Source organism: Lontra canadensis, unplaced genomic scaffold (assembly GCF_010015895.1).
Source record: "Lontra canadensis isolate GAN:19392208 unplaced genomic scaffold, GSC_riverotter_1.0 scaffold107, whole genome shotgun sequence".
NCBI lineage: Eukaryota > Metazoa > Chordata > Mammalia > Carnivora > Mustelidae > Lontra > Lontra canadensis.
This window is the reverse complement of record NW_022631101.1, coordinates 375,954-396,451: the sequence shown is the minus strand read 5'-3', so window position 1 is coordinate 396,451 and position 20,498 is coordinate 375,954. Positions and strand designations below refer to the sequence as shown.

Genomic DNA, 20,498 nt, shown 5'->3' with positions numbered 1-20,498 from the left:
TAAGAAAATAACAAACATGTATTGAGCGTAGGCTACATTCGAGAAACTCTTCCAAGGATCTGATGCATACTAAATCCATGCAGTCTCTGAAACAGAACTATTAGTTACCATCACCATCACCATCATTTTCAAGATGATGCCCAGAGGAGATAAGCATTTTCCCCAACATCCCACAGGTAGTAAGAAGATGGAATGGTGAGGACTGTAAGTATGGTTTGTGCCATGTGTGAGAGATCTCCTGCATTTGTTACATTTGATAAGGTTATTCTCTAGGATGCATTCTCCAAAGTTTAACAAAGGTTGAATAGTGCTGGAAGGCTTCTATACCTTCACTAAATGAAAACTATTTCTTATAAATTATGCCTTTATAGGTTTAAGGAAGTTGTGACTCACATATTAGCCAAATCCTATAGTGTGAATATTCTGCTATTTTAATCACAGGTGACAAGTGAAGCATTTCTTACTCAAATTATATTGTGACTTGTCTTGTGTTTTAAAAACTGAATGTTGTCTCAAATTATTTCTGGAAAGGGCACACGTTTAAACTTGTAATCATTCATGAGCTGACTGATACTTTTATAAACTACAATGATAATGTTGAGGCAATATGAAATTGCTCTAAGTTTCCAAACACTTATTTTCCACATTCATCTCGTGATGAGACAGGTTAACAATTTTGCGTGCTGGCCCTAGTCTCTAGACAACAGTTTTAATAGTACTTGTCTAGAGGCCTTCCTACATCCCAATTTGAAGGGTTTCTCATTTGGATGGATTCTATGATGTACTGTAAGATATTTATCATATCTGTAAGCCTTCCCGAATTCCTTACATTCATAAAATTTCACAGCAGTATGAGTTCTCTAATGTGAACAGCAAAAACTGAACTAGGTTTTGGTTCTTCCTACATTCCTTGAAGTGTTTCTAATGAGTACAAATTCCCCAATGTTTACCAGACTTTTGTGCCATGAATAAAGATCTTCACACATTCCTTACATTTAAATGATTTCACATTAGTACAAACTGACATTCAGTAAGACTGTATAAAATTCTAAGGCCTTTTCATATTCCTTATATTCAAAGTATTTCTCACTAGTATGAATTTTTGATATCAAGTTGTCCACACAGATGTAAGGCTTTTGGCACATTCCATACATTCGTAAGTGTTCTCAAGATTAAGATTCCTCATGTTGTTTATACACACAAAAATTTTTCTTTCACCTCTTCAATCATAAAGTTTCACCAGTATTTACGGTCTCATTCGAATAAGTTGTCCACATAAAGGCTTCCCCACATCCTTTATATTCATAAGGCTTATCATTACTAGGAGTTCTCTCATGTTGAACAAGACTTGAGCCGCAATTAAAGGTCTTCCCAAATTCCATACACTGATAAGGCTTCTCACCAGCATGAAATCTCTGATGGACACCAAGTTGAGAGCCACTACCAAAGGCCTTGCCACATTCTTTACATTCATAGGATTTCCCACCTGTATGGACTCGCTCATGTTTAACAAGGCTTGAACCCCAACTAAAGGCCTTCCCACACTCCTTACATTCAAAAGGTTTCTCACCGGTATGGATTTTCTGATGTTGAGAGAGGTGATAGCCACGACTGAAGGCCTTGCCACATTCTTTACATTCATAGGGTTTCTCGCCAGTATGGATTCTCTCATGTTGAACAAGACTTGAGCCGCAATTAAAGGTCTTCCCACATTCTTTGCATTCATAGGGCTTCTCGCCAGTATGAAATATCTGATGTCGAGTAAGTTGATAGCCCCAACAAAAAGCCTTTCCACATACTTTACATTCATAAGGCTTCTTACCAGTATGGATTTTTTGATGTTGAGTAAGTTGATAGCCACGACTGAAGGCCTTCCCACATTCTTTACATTTATAAGGTTTCTCACCTGTATGAATTATCTCATGTTTAGCAAGGCTTGAGCCCCAAAAAAAGGCCTTCCCACATTCCTTACATTCGTAAGATTTCACACCAATATGGATTTTCTGATGTTGAGTGAGGTGATAGCCACGACTGAAGGCCTTGCCACATTCTTTACATTCATAGGGTTTCTCACCAGTATGGATTCTCTCATGTTTAACAAGACTAGATCCCCAACTAAAAGTCTTCCCACATTTCTTACATCTGTAGGGTTTCTCACCAGTATGAAATCTCTGATGCACAGTGAGTTGATAGGCACTAAAAAAGTCCTTCCCACATTCTTTACATTCAAAGTGTTTTTCAGCTGTATGAGTTCGCTCATGTTGAACAAGTTTTGAGCCATGACTACAAGCCTTCCCACATTCTTTACAAACATAGCGTTTCTCTCTATTATGAATTCTTTGATGTGCACTAAAAGATTTACTTTTTCTTCTAGTGGGCATTTTTCCATAGCCAATTATCATTTGACTAAAGTATCTTTCTTGATGTCCCTGTGGTTCCTCAAATTTGTTTTTGCACTTAGAATTATTTTCAAAAATGGATGCCTCAAGGCCAAAAGTTTTACTTCTTTCCTTCATCTCCCACTGGGAAAAATTTATTTCAAAAATGTCTTTTTCTGAAATTATATTGTTGATCTCATATGTTGACTCCAAATCTGAAAGAAGACAAGAAAACCATATATTTTATCTCCTTTACCAGAAAATTTACTAGAAAACAAACAAACAAAAAATACTCAATAGAGAAATACAAGACAAACTGGAAATAACACCCAAAGTGAATCAGGAAATTAAGCTCACTGCTAAGCATCATATCTCTGCCCTATTGAACAACAATCTCAGCTTTGACTTTTCAGCTTTTATGATCTTAATGTTCTGATTGAACAGCTTTCTGGAGCACTCCACAAAGATCACTTTAACAAGTTCCCTATCTTCCCATGTGGCTGACCCCTTAAACCCAATGTGTCCTTCCATCAATCAAGCCCCTATGTGCCCAAGTGTGGTTCAGCCGAACTTTTAATGACTGTGTAGGCTGGCATGATGAACTGGAACCTAGAAAATCCCCAAACTCAAAAACAAAATCAAGCACACCTGAAACTAATATTGTAGGTCAACTATACTTTAAAAAGGGGTGGGGGCAAAACAAAACATTAAGCTACATAATACTTTTTCACAGGAATTTTTCTGAGTGATTGGTGTTGGGCTAGAAAGCAGACTAGATCCTGCAAGCCAAGCAGTTACTAAGTTCCAAGGCTTTACTGAAGATGAAACATGTGAATTATAATTATAATTAAAATTATAATACAACCTCCACTTAGCTCAAATCCTGCTATAATCACAGAGGTAAGTGCATGGTCATGTGGGAAGTTTACAGCAAAGAATGATTTTTACATCTAATTTGAAACCTGATATAAACTGAAACTAATAAAAATTATGACTCAGCCTCATCTCAGCTTCATGCTTGGTGGGATCAGCGTTATCACTCCCTCACCCTGAATAACCAAGAAAGGACCATATACTTTTATGGGCAGGGAACCATCCATTCGTTACTGTTCTTCAAAATGTCTGGCACACAATCAAAAATTATGAGGTAGCTAAGGAAGACGGAATGTGTAACATATAACTGCCCCCCCAAAACCCACAAAAGAGACAAAGAACAGATGTATTAGAACATCAGTAGGCAAGGTCATTCAATTGTATTTTATGATTCTGGAAGAAAAGATGGACAGTGAGCAGATGGGAAGTTTCAGCAAAGAAACAGAAACTCTAAAATTATAAAATGGAAATTCTACAACTAAAAAGTCCAAACAGAAGCCCAAAGAGAAAAAAGAAGGGGGAAAGAAAGAACAGTATCAGATCTGTGCAACAAAATCAAACAATCCAACTTCAGGCAACAGCGTCCTAGAAAGAGGACAAAACCAAGTAAGTACTTGAAAAGATTATTAAAATGTTCTAAAAAATGTATGAAATGTATGATAATCAACCTACTTTTAGCAAACTGCAAGCAGGAAAAATACAAAGAAAAGTAACAACTGAGAACATAATGACAGAGCTGAAAACTGAAGATGAAGGAAAAAGAGTAAAAGGAGGCAGGGGAGGGAGAACATTAGAGTCAGAGGAACAACCAAACATTATGGCAGACTTCACATCCTTAACAATGGAAGCTACCAATGGAATGATATCTTTAATGGATGAAGGAAGAAAGCTAGAAAACCTCGAGTTTTACATAAAGCAAAAGATTTCTTCAAAATGAAGGTGAGATACTTCCAGCCCTGGCCATGAAGAAAAACCTGGTATTAGACTTAAGTCTTACACCACAAACAACCAAAAGGCTATAAAATAGGATACTAGAGGGGCGCCTGGGTGGCTCAGTGGGTTAAGCCGCTGCCTTCGGCTCAGGTCATGATCTCGGAGTCCTGGGATTGAGCCCCGCATCGGGCTCTCTGCTCAGCAGGGAGCCTGCTTCCTCCTCTCTCTCTGCCTGCCTCTCTGCCTGCTTGTGATCTCTCTATCAAATAAATAAATAAAATCTTTAAAAAAAAAATAGGATACTAGATGCAGGGCTGAGAAACTTTAGAGATTATCAGGACAACTTCATATTTACCCTTTATGCCTGCCTGCATCCTCCAAAACATCCTGGAAAATGCTCTCCAAATAGACAGCGGTGGTCTCACTGGGCAAAGGATAGTGGTATCTGAGTTCAGGGCTGCTAAGGTGGCTGGAATTTGTAGTTCAAGGTGAAGAGAATAAAGGAGCCTTGCAACAGAGTCCCAGAAATCTATGCGGGGATTACCCCATTGGATCTGTAACCAAGTATTAATGTATGTATCCATACAGTGACTTTCCACGAGGAGACTGGAGTACCAACACAGCCTCAGTAGAAAGAAGCATTCATCTGAGGCCTCACAAAGCCCATATTTTGAAAGACCCATCATCTGGAACAGTAGTTCTCAAACTTACTGGTCTCAGAATCCCTTATATTCTTTTTTTTTTTTTTAGTTCTCAAACTTGCTGGTCTCAGAATCCCTAATATTCTTACTTTTTTTATATTCTTATTTTTTTAAATTCTTATTCTATATATATATATGTATATATATATTTTATTTATTACTTGAGAGAGAGAGAGAGAAAGAGCACACAAGCAGAGGGAGCAGCAGAGGGAGAGAAGCAGGCTCTCTGCTGAGCAGGGAGCCTGATGTGGGGCTCAATCCCAGGACCCCGGGATCAGGACGTGAGGCAAAGGCAGCCACTTAATGGACAGAGCCACCCAGGAGCCCCAGAATCCCTTATATTCTTAAAAATATTGGTGAATTCTTGGCTTGTTCATGCATCAGTGTATTTCCAATACAAAGTTTAGTATTTTTATCTAATGGTGATTTTATAACATTTTAGTTGATTTACTAAAGGGCAGAGAAGTCCTATGGATGTGTTTGTGGGAAGTAATTTCAGTCATGGCCCGTTGGTCATAGCTAAAGTGCAGTACCTATTGTTTTACTTAACAATGTCTCATTGCTTTGTATACATTAACATTGTGTATAAGGACTGTGTGTATATCCAAAAGGAAGCCAAGGTATTTAAACTGACCAACCCAGTATTACAAGTCCTTTGAGATGGTCAAATGTAAACTAAAAGGAGTGCCCTTTTGTGCAGTCTAGCACCAATAAACAGTTCATTAAACTTGAATTTAGTTCAACCAATCAGAACTGCCATGCGAGAACTTGTATTACAATTACTTGTAAGTAAGGCTTAGCAATGCTAGTCAATGAATGTAGGTTTAACTTTTTATTTTTTTAACCATTTTTTATTTATTTATTTGACACAGAGAGAAATCACAAGTAGGCAGAGGTAGGCAGAGAGGAAGGCAGAGAGGCAGGCAGAGAGAGAGGGAGAAGCAGGTTCCCTGCTGAGCAGAGAGCCCAATGAGGGGCTCGATCCCAGGATCCTGGGATCATGACCTGAGCCGGAGGCAGAGGCTTAACCCACTGAGCCACCCAGGCGCCCCTAACTTTTTATTTTTATAAGCTTTTTTAAAGCTTTTATTTATTTATTGGTGTGTGAGAGAGAGAGCACAAGAAGAGGGAGTGGTAGGCAGAGGGAGAAGCAGGCTCCCTGCTTAGCAGTCCCAATATGGGACTCGATCCCAGGATCCCGGGATCATGACCTCAGCCGAAGGCAGACACTTAACTGACTGAGCCACCCAAGCGTCCCTAACTTCTTTTTAGTTTAAAAAATTGGGAGACCTGAGTGGCTCAGTCAGTTGAGTGGCTGCCTTCAGCTCAAGTCATGATCCCAGGGTCCTGGGATTGAGTCCCACATAGGGCTCCATGCTCAGTGGGGAGCCTGCTTCTCTGTCTCCCTCTGCCTGCTGCTCCCTCTGCCATGCTCTCTGTCAAATAAATAAATAAAATCTTTAAAAAATAATAAAATTAAAATTAAAAAAAGAAATGTTAAAAAATTATTGAGGACTCAAAAGGGCTTTTGTGTGAGTTATATTTTGATATTTACCATATTAGAAATTAAAACTGAGAAATTAAAGATATTTAATTAATTCCCTTGAAATTAATAAATCATTGCCTATTAACACAAATAACAAATGTGTGAAAATTATGTTTTCCAAAACAACAAAAAATAATATTATCTTAATTTTTTGTGAATCTCTGCGATATATGGCTTAATAGAAGACAACTGGATTCTCGCATCTGCTTCTGTATTCACTCTCTAGCAATATGCTATTTTGACTGAAGTATATGAAGAAAATCTAGCCTCCCACATATATGTAACTGTTATTTTTTGATATTATAAATATGTTACTCTCTGATACTATAATAAAACCTGAGAAGGGACAGTCTCTTAAAGGTTAGTTGCAATGTGAAATATGCAACAAAACTATGAACTTTTCATACTATACTACCTTAAAATCCACTGCACCTTGAATAATCTTTTATCCAGACATAATTCTGTAATATCAGGCACTGGTCATTTGAAAAACAGTGGTTCACTGAGTTATGCAGATCTTTGAAATGCTGACATATTTCATTACATAATATATTAAAAATCGCTAGGTTAATATCACCATCTATCTCATCAGAAAAATGTTTATGTGTTGGGAAATTGTAAAGCTCAAAATGGTAGCTCTTTCACACAATTCTAATTTTTTTAAAAAAGATTTTATTTATTTATTTGGCAGACAGAGATCCCAAGTAAGCAGAGAGGAAGACAGAGAGAGAAGAAGAGAAGCAGGCTCCCTGCTGAGCAGAGAGCCCGATGCGGGGCTCAATCCCAGGACCCCAGGATCATGACCTAAGCCAAAGGCAGAGGCTTTAACCCACTAAGCCACCCAGGCGCCCCCACAATTCTAATTTTTACCTGAGAGTCTGAATTCATCACTGGCAGCAAATTCTGTTATTTATCTTCAAAGCGACAAGCATACTTGTAAGAAAATTTTTCCAATGGCCTAAGTCTGAATAATAATAGTTTGTCTGTTAGGCATTCTTTCAAGAACAAAGTGGTGTTCTGTGGAAAGAACAGCTAGTTTGACTCACAATTCAAACAACCACACAACTGGTTTTTCCCAAGGCAACCACATCACACTTTGGTATAAAACAGAAGAGCTAATGAATACTTCCCATTTCACCACAATGAATATTTTTTTAAATTTTTTTTAAAGATTTTAATTATTTATTTGAGAGTGAGGGGGAGAGAGAGAGAGAGAAAGAAAGAGCACAAGCAGGGGAGGAAGAGAGGGAGAGACAGACTCCCTGCTGAGCACGGAGCCTGATGCAGGGCTCAATCCTGGGAGTCCAGGATCATGACCTGATCATGACCTGAGCCAAGGAAGATGCTTAACTGACTGAGCCACCCAGGTGCCCCACAATGAATATTTTAAAATATTAAATACTCAAGGATCAAGACTTAATAAAATAAAGCCCAGAGCAGGATATTGAAAGTCAACCAATACTGATACCCTCTGTGAGGAGGGTGTCAGTATAAAAGAGCTGTCCCAACTGCATGCCTGTTAAAGACAAGTATCTGCAAATAAGTGACCTGGCGTGGGTTGTCACAGCCCAAGTAGGGTGAGAAGGGCAATCACATGGTCAAAGTGATGGTACTGGTAATGAAAGATTAGCTACATTCAGCGAGTTTGAGAAAATAATATATTAAGGAAATGGAAGCCAAATTCTTCCCTGTCAGAGAAGGGAGTTAGAAATATGGAAAGTAAGTTGGTGGGAATGCAAACTAGTACAACCACTCTGGAAAACAGTACGAAGGTTCCTCAAAAAGTTAAAAATAGAACTACCCTCTGACCCAGCAATTGCACTACTAGGTATTTATCGAAAGGATATAAACACAGTGATTTGAAGGGGCACATGCACCCCAGTGTTTATAGCAGCAATGTCCACTATAGCCAAAATATGGGAAGAACCCAGATGTCCCCTTACAGATGAAAGGATAAAGATGTGGTGTATATATATATACAGTGGAATATTACTCAGCCTACAAAAAGAATGAAATCTTGCCATTTGCAATGACATAAACAGAACTAGAGGATATTATGCTAAGTGAAATAGTCAGAGAAAGACAAATACCACAGGATTTCACTCATATATGGCATTTAAGAAACAAAACAGATAAATATAGGGGTAGGGAAGGAAAAATAAAGTAAGATAATAACAGAGAGGGAAGCCAACCATAAGAGACAATTATAGGAAACAAACTGAGAGTTGCTGAGGGGGAGGTGGGTATAGTCTTGTGGTTTCCAATACAGATGTACACATGTATGTATGTATGTACACAAATACATTCCCCAGCTCTACCACTCAGAGACCTAGAGCAGCCATCTTCCAGCAGCAATGAGCAACCCTAGTATGCAAATTTTGCCTTCTAACTACTATTCTCGACTAAAAGAGACCAGGGCACCTTGAAGAAATGGTTGACTTTATGACCGGAGCAGGAAAAGTACAAGATGAGCCTGACAAAACATGCTGTTGTGTCAGAAAATAAGGAGATGCTCAAGGAGTGAGAGAGATGTGCCTGTGGACACAGAAGCCTCATGAGCGGGTTCCCACAGGTCAAACCTGGGACAAGCTCAAATATTTTGAACTTCAAAATAAATCAGAAGAAGAGATTATAACCCACCAACTAAAGATCCAATAAATGAACAAACTGAAAAATCGGTGGAGAGGGATGTATTTAATAGTTTCCGAGATTCTCCTCACAAGAGACTCATGAAAGGAAAAATGATTAATTTTACAAGGAGAAAGCCGGCAGACGCTAACCTAATCACGTGCTCCAAGCATCATCAGTAACGACAAATGTGTGCTTTACCTGACAGAATGCAAGAAAGCAGCATCAGTTCTGTGACACTGCTGCCAAAGAGGCGTAAATCTAAGTCTAATCATGAAGAAAAGTGCACACCAACCCGAACGAGGGACACTCTACAAAATAACTGGCCTGTAATCTTCAAAAACAGCTGGGAATGCAAGTCAAGGAAAGATGGATGAACTCTTCCAGACTGAAAGGCTACAGAACTCAAATTCCTAAATTAGTAAGAGAAAAACCGTATTGTCGGGCCCTCCCCTATCTCACCAACCTAATTTATTTATTTATTTTTTAAAGATTTCATTTATTTATTTGACAGAGACAGAGATCACAAGTAGGCAGAGAAGCAGGCAGAGAGAGAGAGGAGGGGAAGCAGGCTCCCTGCTGAGCAGAGAGCCCCAATGCGATGTGGGGCTCCATCCTAGGACCCTGGGATCATGACCTGAGCTGAAGGCAGAAGCTTTAACCCACTGAGCCACCCAGGTGCCCCTCACCAACCTTATTTTTTTACACTCTTTTACTAACTGTGTCCTGGCCTTCTTACCATTCCAACAGTTTCTTGGCAATCACGGAGCCTTTGTGTTTACTGTTCACGGTGACTGATCTATTCCTCCCCCAGATACTCATAGAATTTGATGCCACTCTTCATGCTTCTATTCAAGAAAGCTTTCCCTGACCACCTTACCTAAATGAGCCCTGTCGATTTCTATCATTTTCTATTCTCATGCTCTTTATCTTCCTTGACCAACATGTTTCATTATATGACATTATTTACCTATTTATTTATTTACTTACTTTCAGTTTCTTCCTGACTACATAAAACTGCATTTGAGAATGGGCAAGTTATCGATGTCGTTCATGACTGTATGGATAGCGCCCAGTACAATGCCTGGCTAGGAGCAAGTAGTCAAAATATTTGCAGAACTTATGAATGAATGCATTTATTCATTCAGACACATGCAGAAATGCAAAAGAGCTGGACAGCCGCTGAATCCGACATAGAATGGTTGCACCAGAAACAAAAGAGAAGCCTTCCTTGGTGAAATGGGAGGGAAATAGAAGAAAAACAAAGAGAGTAAGAAATGAGATCAGATGGAAGTTCGTTGGGTAACCCAAAATGAGATCTCAATTTCCTCCCTCCACAGGGAGGGAGTTTTCTAAGCACCATCCCACCTGTTTCTCCTCCTCCTGTGTGACCTGTGAGGTTGGTTCCCGGCAATGATGGTTCCCTCCTGCCTTTGCCTTCCTGGGTTCCAGCTTCTTGGCCCTCCCCTCACAACTATCCAGGACTCCTGTCCTTGCTCCCATAAGGTCACACCTGACTGAGAAATGGAGTGTCTCCTTGCAAGAAAAGAACTACTAAATGGCATAGAGCTTTTTTTTAAATGATGAGTTCAAAACATTTGGCCAAATATGCAATAAAAAGTAAAAATAATACTGATAAAGACTTCACAGAAAAGAAGTATGATGGGAATGAAAAACGACATCACATCAGTAGGAGAATGATCTTGTTTTAGATTCATTCAGACTCCTCTTTGGAGCAAACAGAGAACAGTGGTTGAGAACACAGACTTATGAGCCAGACCTCCTCAGAGGCTCATTGCTGCTACTTCTCCCACTAGCTGTGTGACCCCGGGAAGTCACTTACCCTGAGCCTCTGTATTTTCATCTAAAAAGAAGTTTGATAAAAACATTACCTGCCTCATGGGGATGTTGTGAAGGTTAAGTAAGCCGAAGTATTTGCTCTGCTTACAACACAGCCTGGTTTATAGTAAGCACAGTGTTAAATATTAATATTCTTATTATTACTGTTGTTATTTTGGTAACAGGAAAAGAAGGTTCATGAGACATTTTTAGGATTTAATTCAATGTCGAATTTAACTTTGTAAAATGCGAAGTTCACAGATTCCAACTTTCAACCTCAAATATGCTGAAAGCAAATGAATGTGTTCACTTAGTATAAAATGACTTCTGTTTATCCAACCCTCCTCTATATAAAATGGAGAGGCTCTTTGGAAAGTCACAGTACATCAGGACCTTGTTTCTAGCTGTACTCCCTGCATGTGGGTCAAAAAATTACGAAGAGCAGTGCTTCTTTAAACTGTATAAAAATCACCTGGGGATCTTGTATAAATGCAGCTTCTGTTCTGCAGGACTAGGGAGGACCTCACAAGCCCCAGAAGAAGCTGATGTTAGGTATGAAAAACTTAACAATAAAAAAATGCTAAAACCCCACATAAACCAAATGAAACCACTGAGAAACAATCCACATCCCTCCCCCAAACCAACAAAACTGCATCTCACCCGGGCCTAGCCTATCTCCTTCACTGCCTTCTTGGCTTCCTCTCCTACACTAACTCTGCTCTGGCCTCCCTACAGTTCCTCAAACTAAACCCCCACACCTTGAGTAGCAAGGACACAGATCATCTCTAGATATGCTAAAGTTCAACACAGTATGAAACCTGATTTCTCTGACGATGGTTATGAATTAAATGCCCCATAATGCAAATCCAGCTCCTTAGTAATTAAAGAAGAGAGGCAATTGCAGAAAAAGCCAGAGGAAGGTGTGAAGGCATGGGAAGAGGAAGGAGCCCAACGAACCCATTCCAAATCCAACAAATATCAAAACATCCCTTTGACCACGGGGAGAAGAAATTCAACTGGTTTCTTCAAAGACAGCCCTGTAATTCCCATAGCAAAAAGCCGATAGTGCAGAGAAAGACTCTGAAGTATTTCAGGCAGAGGACCTTACCCAATGACACCAAGTTACTATAGTTCTCCAACATCACATCCACGTACAAGTCCCTCTGAGCAGGGTCCAGGCACTCCCACTCCTCCTGAGAGAAGTCGATGGCCACATCCCTGAAAGTCACCAAGCCCTAAAACCAAAAACCCATACATTACTTGTGAAATTACAGAAATTTAAGGATTTAAGAAAGTATTTCCAAGAGGGGGAAAAAAAGGATCGTGAAGGATAAACTGCAAGAAGAGGAAAATGTAACATCAAGTAGGCTAGAAGCCTGCAGTACGTACAGGTAGGGAAAAGTAAAGAAATTTGTATGACTAAAGCAGAGTGTCTTCATGTTCTAGAAGAATCCTGTTATAGGAAAAAAAAAAAACCTTCTTGGATATTATGAAATAACTAGACCTGTCTGATAATCTATAAAATCATCCCAGTTTCTCTTCTATTAAATAAAAATATTTAATAGAAATATGGGTGGCTCAGTGGGTTAAGCCTCTGCCTTCAGCTCAGGTCATGTTCTCAGGGTCCTGGGATCGAGCCCCACATTGGGCTCTCTGCTCAGCAGGGAGCCTGCTTCCCCCTCTTTCTCTGCCTGCCTCTCTGCCTACTTGTGATCTCTCTGTCAAATAATTAAATAAAAAATCTTTAAAAAAAAATAGTGGGGGTGGGGGGAAGCCCCAGGTATATGACTACGTATACATACACACAACCTATTATGTTCCTGCCTCATAAATTCTTTATTAATGTGAACTGCTACACCAACTTTTCCCTTTAAGGAATATAAAAAATAAATCTTTTTTCCCAAATGCACTATAAAATCTCTATTTTAGAAAAATAGAGATTTTATAGTTTTTAGAAAAATGATTTCCATTAAATTAAGGATTATTGTTAAGCCTCAAGTAAATCACTCTGTTAGAGTACATTGTAAGTCTTTTCTCTTATAATGGTAAATACATAAATACGTAAGATGTTTTATTAGCTGCAACTCAGTTCATCATATAGAGATTAATATCTCTACTATATTTATACATTTAGGTTGAACAAAAATTCTATTTTCTTCATTCTAGGAATCTATTATCATCCAGTATTTAGAAATCCCAATTACCTTCTTACTTGTTACCAGCAACCACCCCTCACCTAACAATTTCCTCATTCCTGAGTTGGAGGACACTGAAAGGGCACAACATATATGACACAGTTGTCACCCAAGATCTGCGCATCCTGGTCAATAACCAAATGAACTCTGACACTGGTGTTCAACAATTACAGCACCACTTTCCCTAGGAGGACCCACTCACCATCCCTCTCATCCTAAAAGCTTTGCAAAGCCTCACAGAAACTGAGGCTAAGGCCAAGAAAACCCAAATTCCATCTTCTCTCTCTGGGAAACTCAGGTCTGTGAAGAAGTTCCAAGTTTGCATGTGTGGTCAAATGAGACCCTCATCACTGAATCATCACCCCACAGACCTGACACAGGAATGAAAAAATTCTGGTAAGGGAATTGGTGCAGCCCTAGTGGAACAAAGACAGGTGATAACAACGGACACTGCCCAAGACAGCCTACTGTCCTAAGTATGTCCTAAGTAAACCCCAAAACTCTCCAGAGAAGGCACAAGCAACTGAAAACATTCTCTTGGAGGACCATCCAGCTGTCTAAGGACATTGAATCCTGACTGGCTTCTTTCCTAGATGCCTGCCAATCAGCACCTTAGAAGAAGGAGTAACTGTTGTTTTGAAAATGTCTACAGTCTCTCATTCTCTCTTTTCTCCTTCCCTTATAGAAATCCTGTTTGTGCCTTGATAGATGAAATCAATCTACTCTTGGCTTTCCTTGTATACAAGTAAAAATGTGCTAATTGTTAACTATATTTCTTTGAGTTATTCTTTGACAGGAGCTCAACTATTTCCTTCAAAAGACTCCTATTCCTCCACTGCTTTTAACAGAAGACTGAGCACACAGTTGTTGGATGTGTTCAATGACATGATGATACTGATCGGAAAGGCACATAGGGAGGACACTGGGTTATTTCGCACAATCTTTTACTGGGACAGGAACTGAGACTGGGTTCAGGACTGGGGTCTATTACGTAGGAAGCTTTAGGACAATTAAGGAAAAGGTTCATATGACCTAAAAAATCACAATATTTCAAGGACAGAGAAATACCAACTTACATCAGTCATGGTTCTAGAACTGCAAGAACTAATTAATAATCCATGGGGTTCCTCTATTGGTGAAGCACAGAATCCAGAAAAGCCAGAGCTGGGGAAGGAAAAAAAAGCTTTAGACCAGGTGTGCTTAAGTGATCCCATCCTGACTGAAGCTAATATAAGCTTTTATCTCTTCCATTCCTGCTTCTGCTTCACACCTCCCACAACCATCTGTGGAATCTAAACTCTCACCTAAAACCCGAACGTCCTTCAGTAGGAAGGTTTCTGGCAGCGCCTCATTCTGGGGATGCTGATATGGTCCTCATTCTATGGATGCTAATAAAGTAGACCAGAGGTTGGTCTACTGAGTGCTGCCCAGACTGGAGCCTCCTCCCGCTACTCTCACCTCTCAGAGCTGCAAAAGAGGCATGTGGTCCAAGCCTCAACATCCTTCATGGGCTTGGGGCTGAAAAAAGTTGGTCAAGACATAGGAGTAGATGGGACGTACAATTGCCTGAGCCCCAAAAGCTGACCTCTTAATGCATTCAGAATATCCATGCAATGGAATGCTATAAAACTATGCTAAGTTGGGGGAGATCATCAAGATATGTTGTCAATACAAAATATAGCTTACAGGATGTATAGTATTCTATTTATAAATTATGCATGTATATCGATAGAGAAAAGACTGACAATCAGATGTCAATAGATGAAGAAAGTGTTTAGGAAGTTATACACCCATATACAATAAAGATTTTATTGTGGTCCTAATGTTCTTTTTAAGTATTCTGCAGAGTTGCTGTAACCACAGCCATGCATTATATTAACTACATAATTTCTATATACACTCACGTTCTGCCTAGAAAAAAATGGCTAAAATTCCCCAAGAAAAGTCACGAATACTTTGATGAGATCGCAAGCCTGCTTCTTTTCACGTCTTCTGACACACAGGTTTAATTTGTAGCTGACCTGTCTTTTTAGACGTGATACTCTCCCGGTAAGTGCTAAATCACCTGATCCCGTTAGTCTGACTTAGCAGTGAACATTAGTAGGATAAAACCTTTAAGCATAAAACTCGGGATGAATTCTGTTTGCCTCCGCAAAGCTGGTCATGACCCAAAAGCATTGCTTATAATTACCTTCCTGTGAGTTCCTAAGACAGGTTGCCTGCATTGTTTATTGGCCTTTGTTGCAGTCAGCTTTAGTTATTCCCATGTATATTTAGTATTCCTTGTCTTAAGGGTAACAACGTCTTTCAGTTATTGTATTACCTCCCAAGTACAATCTCAGGCTCTTAAAATTGGGGCAAATTTTTACCCAAAATTCCCGTATGGAAATGTATCCTTAAATAGCTAGAGAAGTACAGATGTATACACATGAATATTCACCCAGGGTCACCAGGGTGGCAAAGTCAGTTAATTGGCCAACTCTTGGTTTCAGTTCAGGTCGTGATCTCATGGTCATGGGGTTGAGACCCACCTCCGACTCCACACTCAGCAGAGTCTGCTTCAGATTCTCTCTCCCGCTCCCTCTGGCCCTCCTGCTCATGTGCTGGCTCACTCTCTCTCTCTAAAATAAATAAATCTAAAAAAAGGAATATTCAGCCAAAAATCATTTATGATAACCAAGAATCAGAAACTACCTAACAGTAAGCAAATGGTTTGCTCGACTGTGGCCTGCTATGTCATTAACTGATTAACTGATGAAGAAAACACACATAATCAATTCCATAGGGAGGCAGGCAGGTTTGTAAAGTATATACAATATGGGAAGTGTATCCAAAATTAAGATAAAAAACTCTGGTGCTGGACTTTCAGGATATGGGCTTGACAATGACCAATTTCTCAACACTTCTATTTCCTTGTCAATAAAAGAACGATAGGAACATTGTCTGCCACAGATGACTGCAATGAAGATTATGTAAGAAAATCTACATAAAAAACTGGTGTACACGGGACGCCTGGGTGGCTCTGTTGGTTGAGCCGCTGCCTTCGGCTCAGGTCGTGATCCCGGCGTCCTGGGATCAAGTCCCGCATCGGGCTCCTTGCTCAGCGGGAGCCTGCTTCTCCATCTGCCTCTGCCTGCCACTCTGTCTGCCTGTGCTCACTCTGACAAATAAATAAAAAAATAAAATCTTAAAAAAAAAAAAAACCAAAACTAGTGTACAATAGGGGTGCCTGGCTGGCTCCTTCAGAGGAGCACATGGCTCTTGATCTCAGGATTATGAGTTCGAGCCCCACAATGGGTGCAGAGATTACTCAAAACAACAACAACAACGGGTGTACAATAATTACTTAATATAAGTTTTGACCATTATTAGAGACGGAGAAGATTACTGTCCTTTATTCTACTATAATGACAGTTAATGCACCTTTCCATTTTTTCATAATAAAATCTGTGCTTCTCAGGCCTATGTTCTTACAAAGTTAACTAAAGCTTCACAGCCCAGCCTGAGCCTCCAGTTCTTCCTTAACAACATAAGCGAAACAGGTTCTCAGAAAGATATATAGGAGATAGCTCCTCCTGCCAGAAGCTGCAGACAGAGACAGGGCTTAGCATCATAAAACTGGCTCGGAAAATACAACCCAATTAGGTGCCAAGAAGAGCATGAACCAGAGACTCAATCTTTTTCTGTGCAAATTGGTGGTTTATTTGGATATTGGTAACTATAACCTTCTTAATCTACCTTCTGGTATTATTATCCGTCATTGGAAATATTATTTATCAAGTAGATTTTTTAAACATTTGTTTAAGATTTTTATTTATTTATTTGATAGAGAGAGAAAGAGTAGCAGAGGGAGAGGGAGAAGCAGACTTCCCGCTGAGCAGGGAGCCCAATGTGAGACTCGATCCCAGGACCCCGGGTTCATGACCTGAGCTGAAGGCAGATGCTTAACTGACTGAGCCACCCAGGCGCCCCTATAAAATAGATTTTGATAAGACAGAACATATACATTAGAAATTATCACTATTTTTTACGGAAGTAAACTTTTTTTTTTTTAAAGATTTTATTTATTTATTTGACAGAGAGAGATCACAGCAGACAGAGGCAGGCAGAGAGAGAGAGAGGGAAGCAGGCTCCCCGCCGAGCAGAGAGCCCGATGCGGGACTCGATCCCAGGACCCTGAGATCATGACCTGAGCCGAAGGTAGTGGCCTAACCCACTGAGCCACCCAGGCGCCCTTACGGAAGTAACCTTTAAAATAATCTAATTCTGAAAGTCTGTCTTTGTGGCCCTTCTAATTTTTAAAAAGGTGTTTCTATACTTCTAAAAGTTGTGAATACTATAGGTTTTTAAAGATTTTATTTATTTATTTGAGAGAGAGAGAGAAAGAGAGCATGAGAAGGGGGAGGGTCAGAGGGAGAAGCAGACTCCCCACCAAGCAGGGAGCCCAATGTGGAACTCGATCCTGGGATTCCAGGATCATGACCTGACAGGTTTTTAAGTAAGAAATCACTGACATTTCCTTCTTTTTTCTACATATTTGAGATTAAAATAAAACCCACATCTGGGCTGGATTTCTTCTTCAAAATAAGAGCTAAAGAATCTTCAACTCAACTCTACCACCCATTACTGTTATCTTATTCTGCAGAAACAAAACCAGACACATAATTTCACAGGGAAAAAAATTTAAACAGAAACACACCAAAATATTAAGAACTGATTAACTTTAGAGGATGTAATTTTAACTTCCATCTCTATATGTTTCTTGGATTGCTGAACTTTTTGCAACAAACCTGTTTTAATTCCATAATCAGAAATATAAAGATAGTTCCAAGTATGAAAAATTGAATAATAGGGAAGGGGCATATTTTAGTCATTAATAAAACTGAAAAAAAAAAAAACACCAAAAAAACCAAAACCAAAAACAGACCCAACACTTTGAAAATCAGTGGGCCAGAAACAAAGTACACCACCCGCTGTTGAACATCTCTAGCTGTAGCTCACCATAACACTGAGACACTTTCACTGTAGATTCCCTCATAATGGGTGCCTGGGTGGCTCAGTTAAGTCAGTTAAGCATCTGCCTTTGGCTCAGGTCATGAACCCAGGATTCTGAGGTCAAGTCCTTCATGGGGCTCCCTGCTCAGCGGGGAGTCTGCTTCATCCTCTGACCCTCCCCCCGTTCATGCTCGCCCCTCCACTCTCTCTTTCACAAACATAAATAAAATCTTAAAAAAAAAAAAAAATTCCCCCATAATGAACATTAATTATGTAAGTCACCTTCAAAGTCTGAGGAAGGAAATATATGCACCTAAGCAGAATGACATTTGGTAAGAACAGACACTCAACAGGTGTGGCTACACCTCTCTAATTCTTCACTGAAGAGTCAAATCAAAAAACATTTTGGAGACAATCCTTGAAAAATGTCTTTCAAAACTCTCCTACTGAATGGGATTCTTATATAACTCATAATATTCCTGGGGAATTTGTTCGTAACTACAACTATTACTTAATATTTTATTATTTACATTTTTCCTTCTTTTGATTCTTTATAAACATATTTTTTATTAGGTGCACATTATTCCATTACAGCATATACTGCAATTTACTTAACTGTTTCCTTATCACTGGACCCTAATTTTATAAGTTCCTTCCCATCTATTAAATCTTCATTCCAGATCAATGAAACCAGACCTTTTCTATGTCATCTACACTTAACAATCTCATGAAATTACAGACATTTTGTTCACTTAAGAAAAATAAATTCACAAATATTTACAAAAATCCTGTCCAATTTCAAGGGGTTTGCAATCACCTGGCAGCTCATAAATGGAACAAGACCTCAGGTTAAGGTATCTTGTACTAGACCATTTGAGCATCTGGTCACTTTTTTAAACTTGCAAGCACCTATCACAATCATCTTCATATTTCTCTTCAAATTTCAGTTATGGAAATTTGATGTGAAATGATCCAGAATCAGCATGTAACAGCAAATCTTAACATTCACTAAGCCTGTATCATGGGGCAGGCCCTGTTCTAAGGCGCTTTACATGCACTGACTCATTTTACATCTTTATAACCCCCATGAGATTGGCATTACTTTGTCTTAATTTTGTAGATGTGACACACAAAGCCCGAGTCACCTAAGCTCACAGAGCTAGTAACATGTAGAGCCAGGATTTGAATACAGATGCTCTAAGTCCAGAGCCTTATTCTTAACCATAACACAGTACTGCCTCTACAACACTCACAAAGTGGGACCTGAAATAACTCATGTCTAGCAATGTTACAGATTTCTACCTGAAGATTAACTGAATGTCTCTGTCTTTGTTGGTGCAAACAGCAAACCCCTATGCTCAAACCCCAATTACATCCCCACCTCCTAAAAGCCTTAAAACATTGTCATTTATTAACTGAAACAATGTTCCTACATTGCCTTGATCTAAAAATCATGACTGTGGAGAAGACACAAAACAGTTCGCACACGATATCAAGTAAATACCAATCTCCATAAGTAATCATAGTCTAAAATGAAACTCTAACACTAATCTAGGAGGTGTATTTCTACACCATCAGCATGTTCAGAAAGGGAGAATGCACCCAAGGATTTGAATAATTTGCCATTTGAACAGCTAGCTATTGATTGAGAATAAGGGCAAGAGAGGGTCACCAAGAAGAGAGATACATCAGCACGGTGGGTCATTCACCAGAAGGAAAACTCAGGATAGACACTACCAGTGATACTGCAGGCCAAGGAAAGCAAATATTCTCATGATATAAAAACAAAAGTAACTGTCTTTAAAAGAGAGAGAGAGAAACACAAACTCACCTGAACCTTGATTTCAAAATATGCAACAATTCTTTCTTCCTCCTCAGGGTCCTTCTTAGAAACCCATCAGCGGTGGGAGAAAAAAGAATCATGAGACACCAGCATTGCTTGGAGCACAGAGGTAGCAAAAACACACACACATACACACACACACAAAACAGAAACAACGGGAAACCAAAATGCCATCTAGAGCCATATCTGCCTTCATCCACACGAAACCAAATGGAATTGAAAAGGAAGACTGGAATCTCTCTGTGGGTTGACAGCAATTGTTGGGGAGAGAGGTCTGGTCGCAGTGGCTCTGAAACAGGAAGCTGGCTCCCAGGGACGCGCCCCTTCCAGGAATCTTACCTCTGGAACCTCCCGATCACGTCTTCCTAGTGGCATGTCATGAGGACACTTCTGGATGTACAATGCTCATCCCAAGACTGGACCTACGCCTTCGGGAGTGAAACGCTCACTCTAGGGCTTAGTGAAGGACTCTTTCTCTTGCGGTCACTTCACTTTGGCAGGCCCAAAGAAAGTCCAGAGGAAACTTGGAGCACACAGCCAAAGCAAAACCACAAGGCCACACAGCTC

General features: G+C 39.6%; 1 protein-coding gene across 1 annotated transcript; it reads right to left on the bottom strand.

Annotated features, from left to right (window-relative positions):
• Positions 1-674: 674 nt before the first annotated feature.
• ZNF283 (zinc finger protein 283) lies at positions 675-20,037 on the bottom strand. The gene is made up of 4 exons (XM_032838931.1): positions 19,920-20,037; positions 14,170-14,257; positions 12,007-12,133; positions 675-2,593 (listed from the first exon to the last, which is right to left on the bottom strand). The coding sequence occupies exons 1-4, from the start codon at positions 20,009-20,011 to the stop codon at positions 1,227-1,229; spliced, it is 1,674 nt and encodes a 557-aa protein (XP_032694822.1). The 5' UTR covers positions 20,012-20,037; the 3' UTR covers positions 675-1,226.
• Positions 20,038-20,498: the final 461 nt, after the last annotated feature.

Bases quoted from the DNA above. Each gene is read 5' to 3' on its own strand.
- ZNF283 (XM_032838931.1), bottom strand. From the start codon at position 20,011: ATGATTCTTTTTTCTCCCACCGCTGATGGGTTTCTAAGAAGGACCCTG. The intron at 12,134-14,169 runs GTAAGTTGGTAT...TTTTGGTTTTAG, and splicing joins GTTCTAGAACCATGACTGAT to GGCTTGGTGACTTTCAGGGA. The intron at 2,594-12,006 runs GTAAGGTCCTCT...GTCTTCTTTCAG, and splicing joins TAGTAACTTGGTGTCATTGG to ATTTGGAGTCAACATATGAG.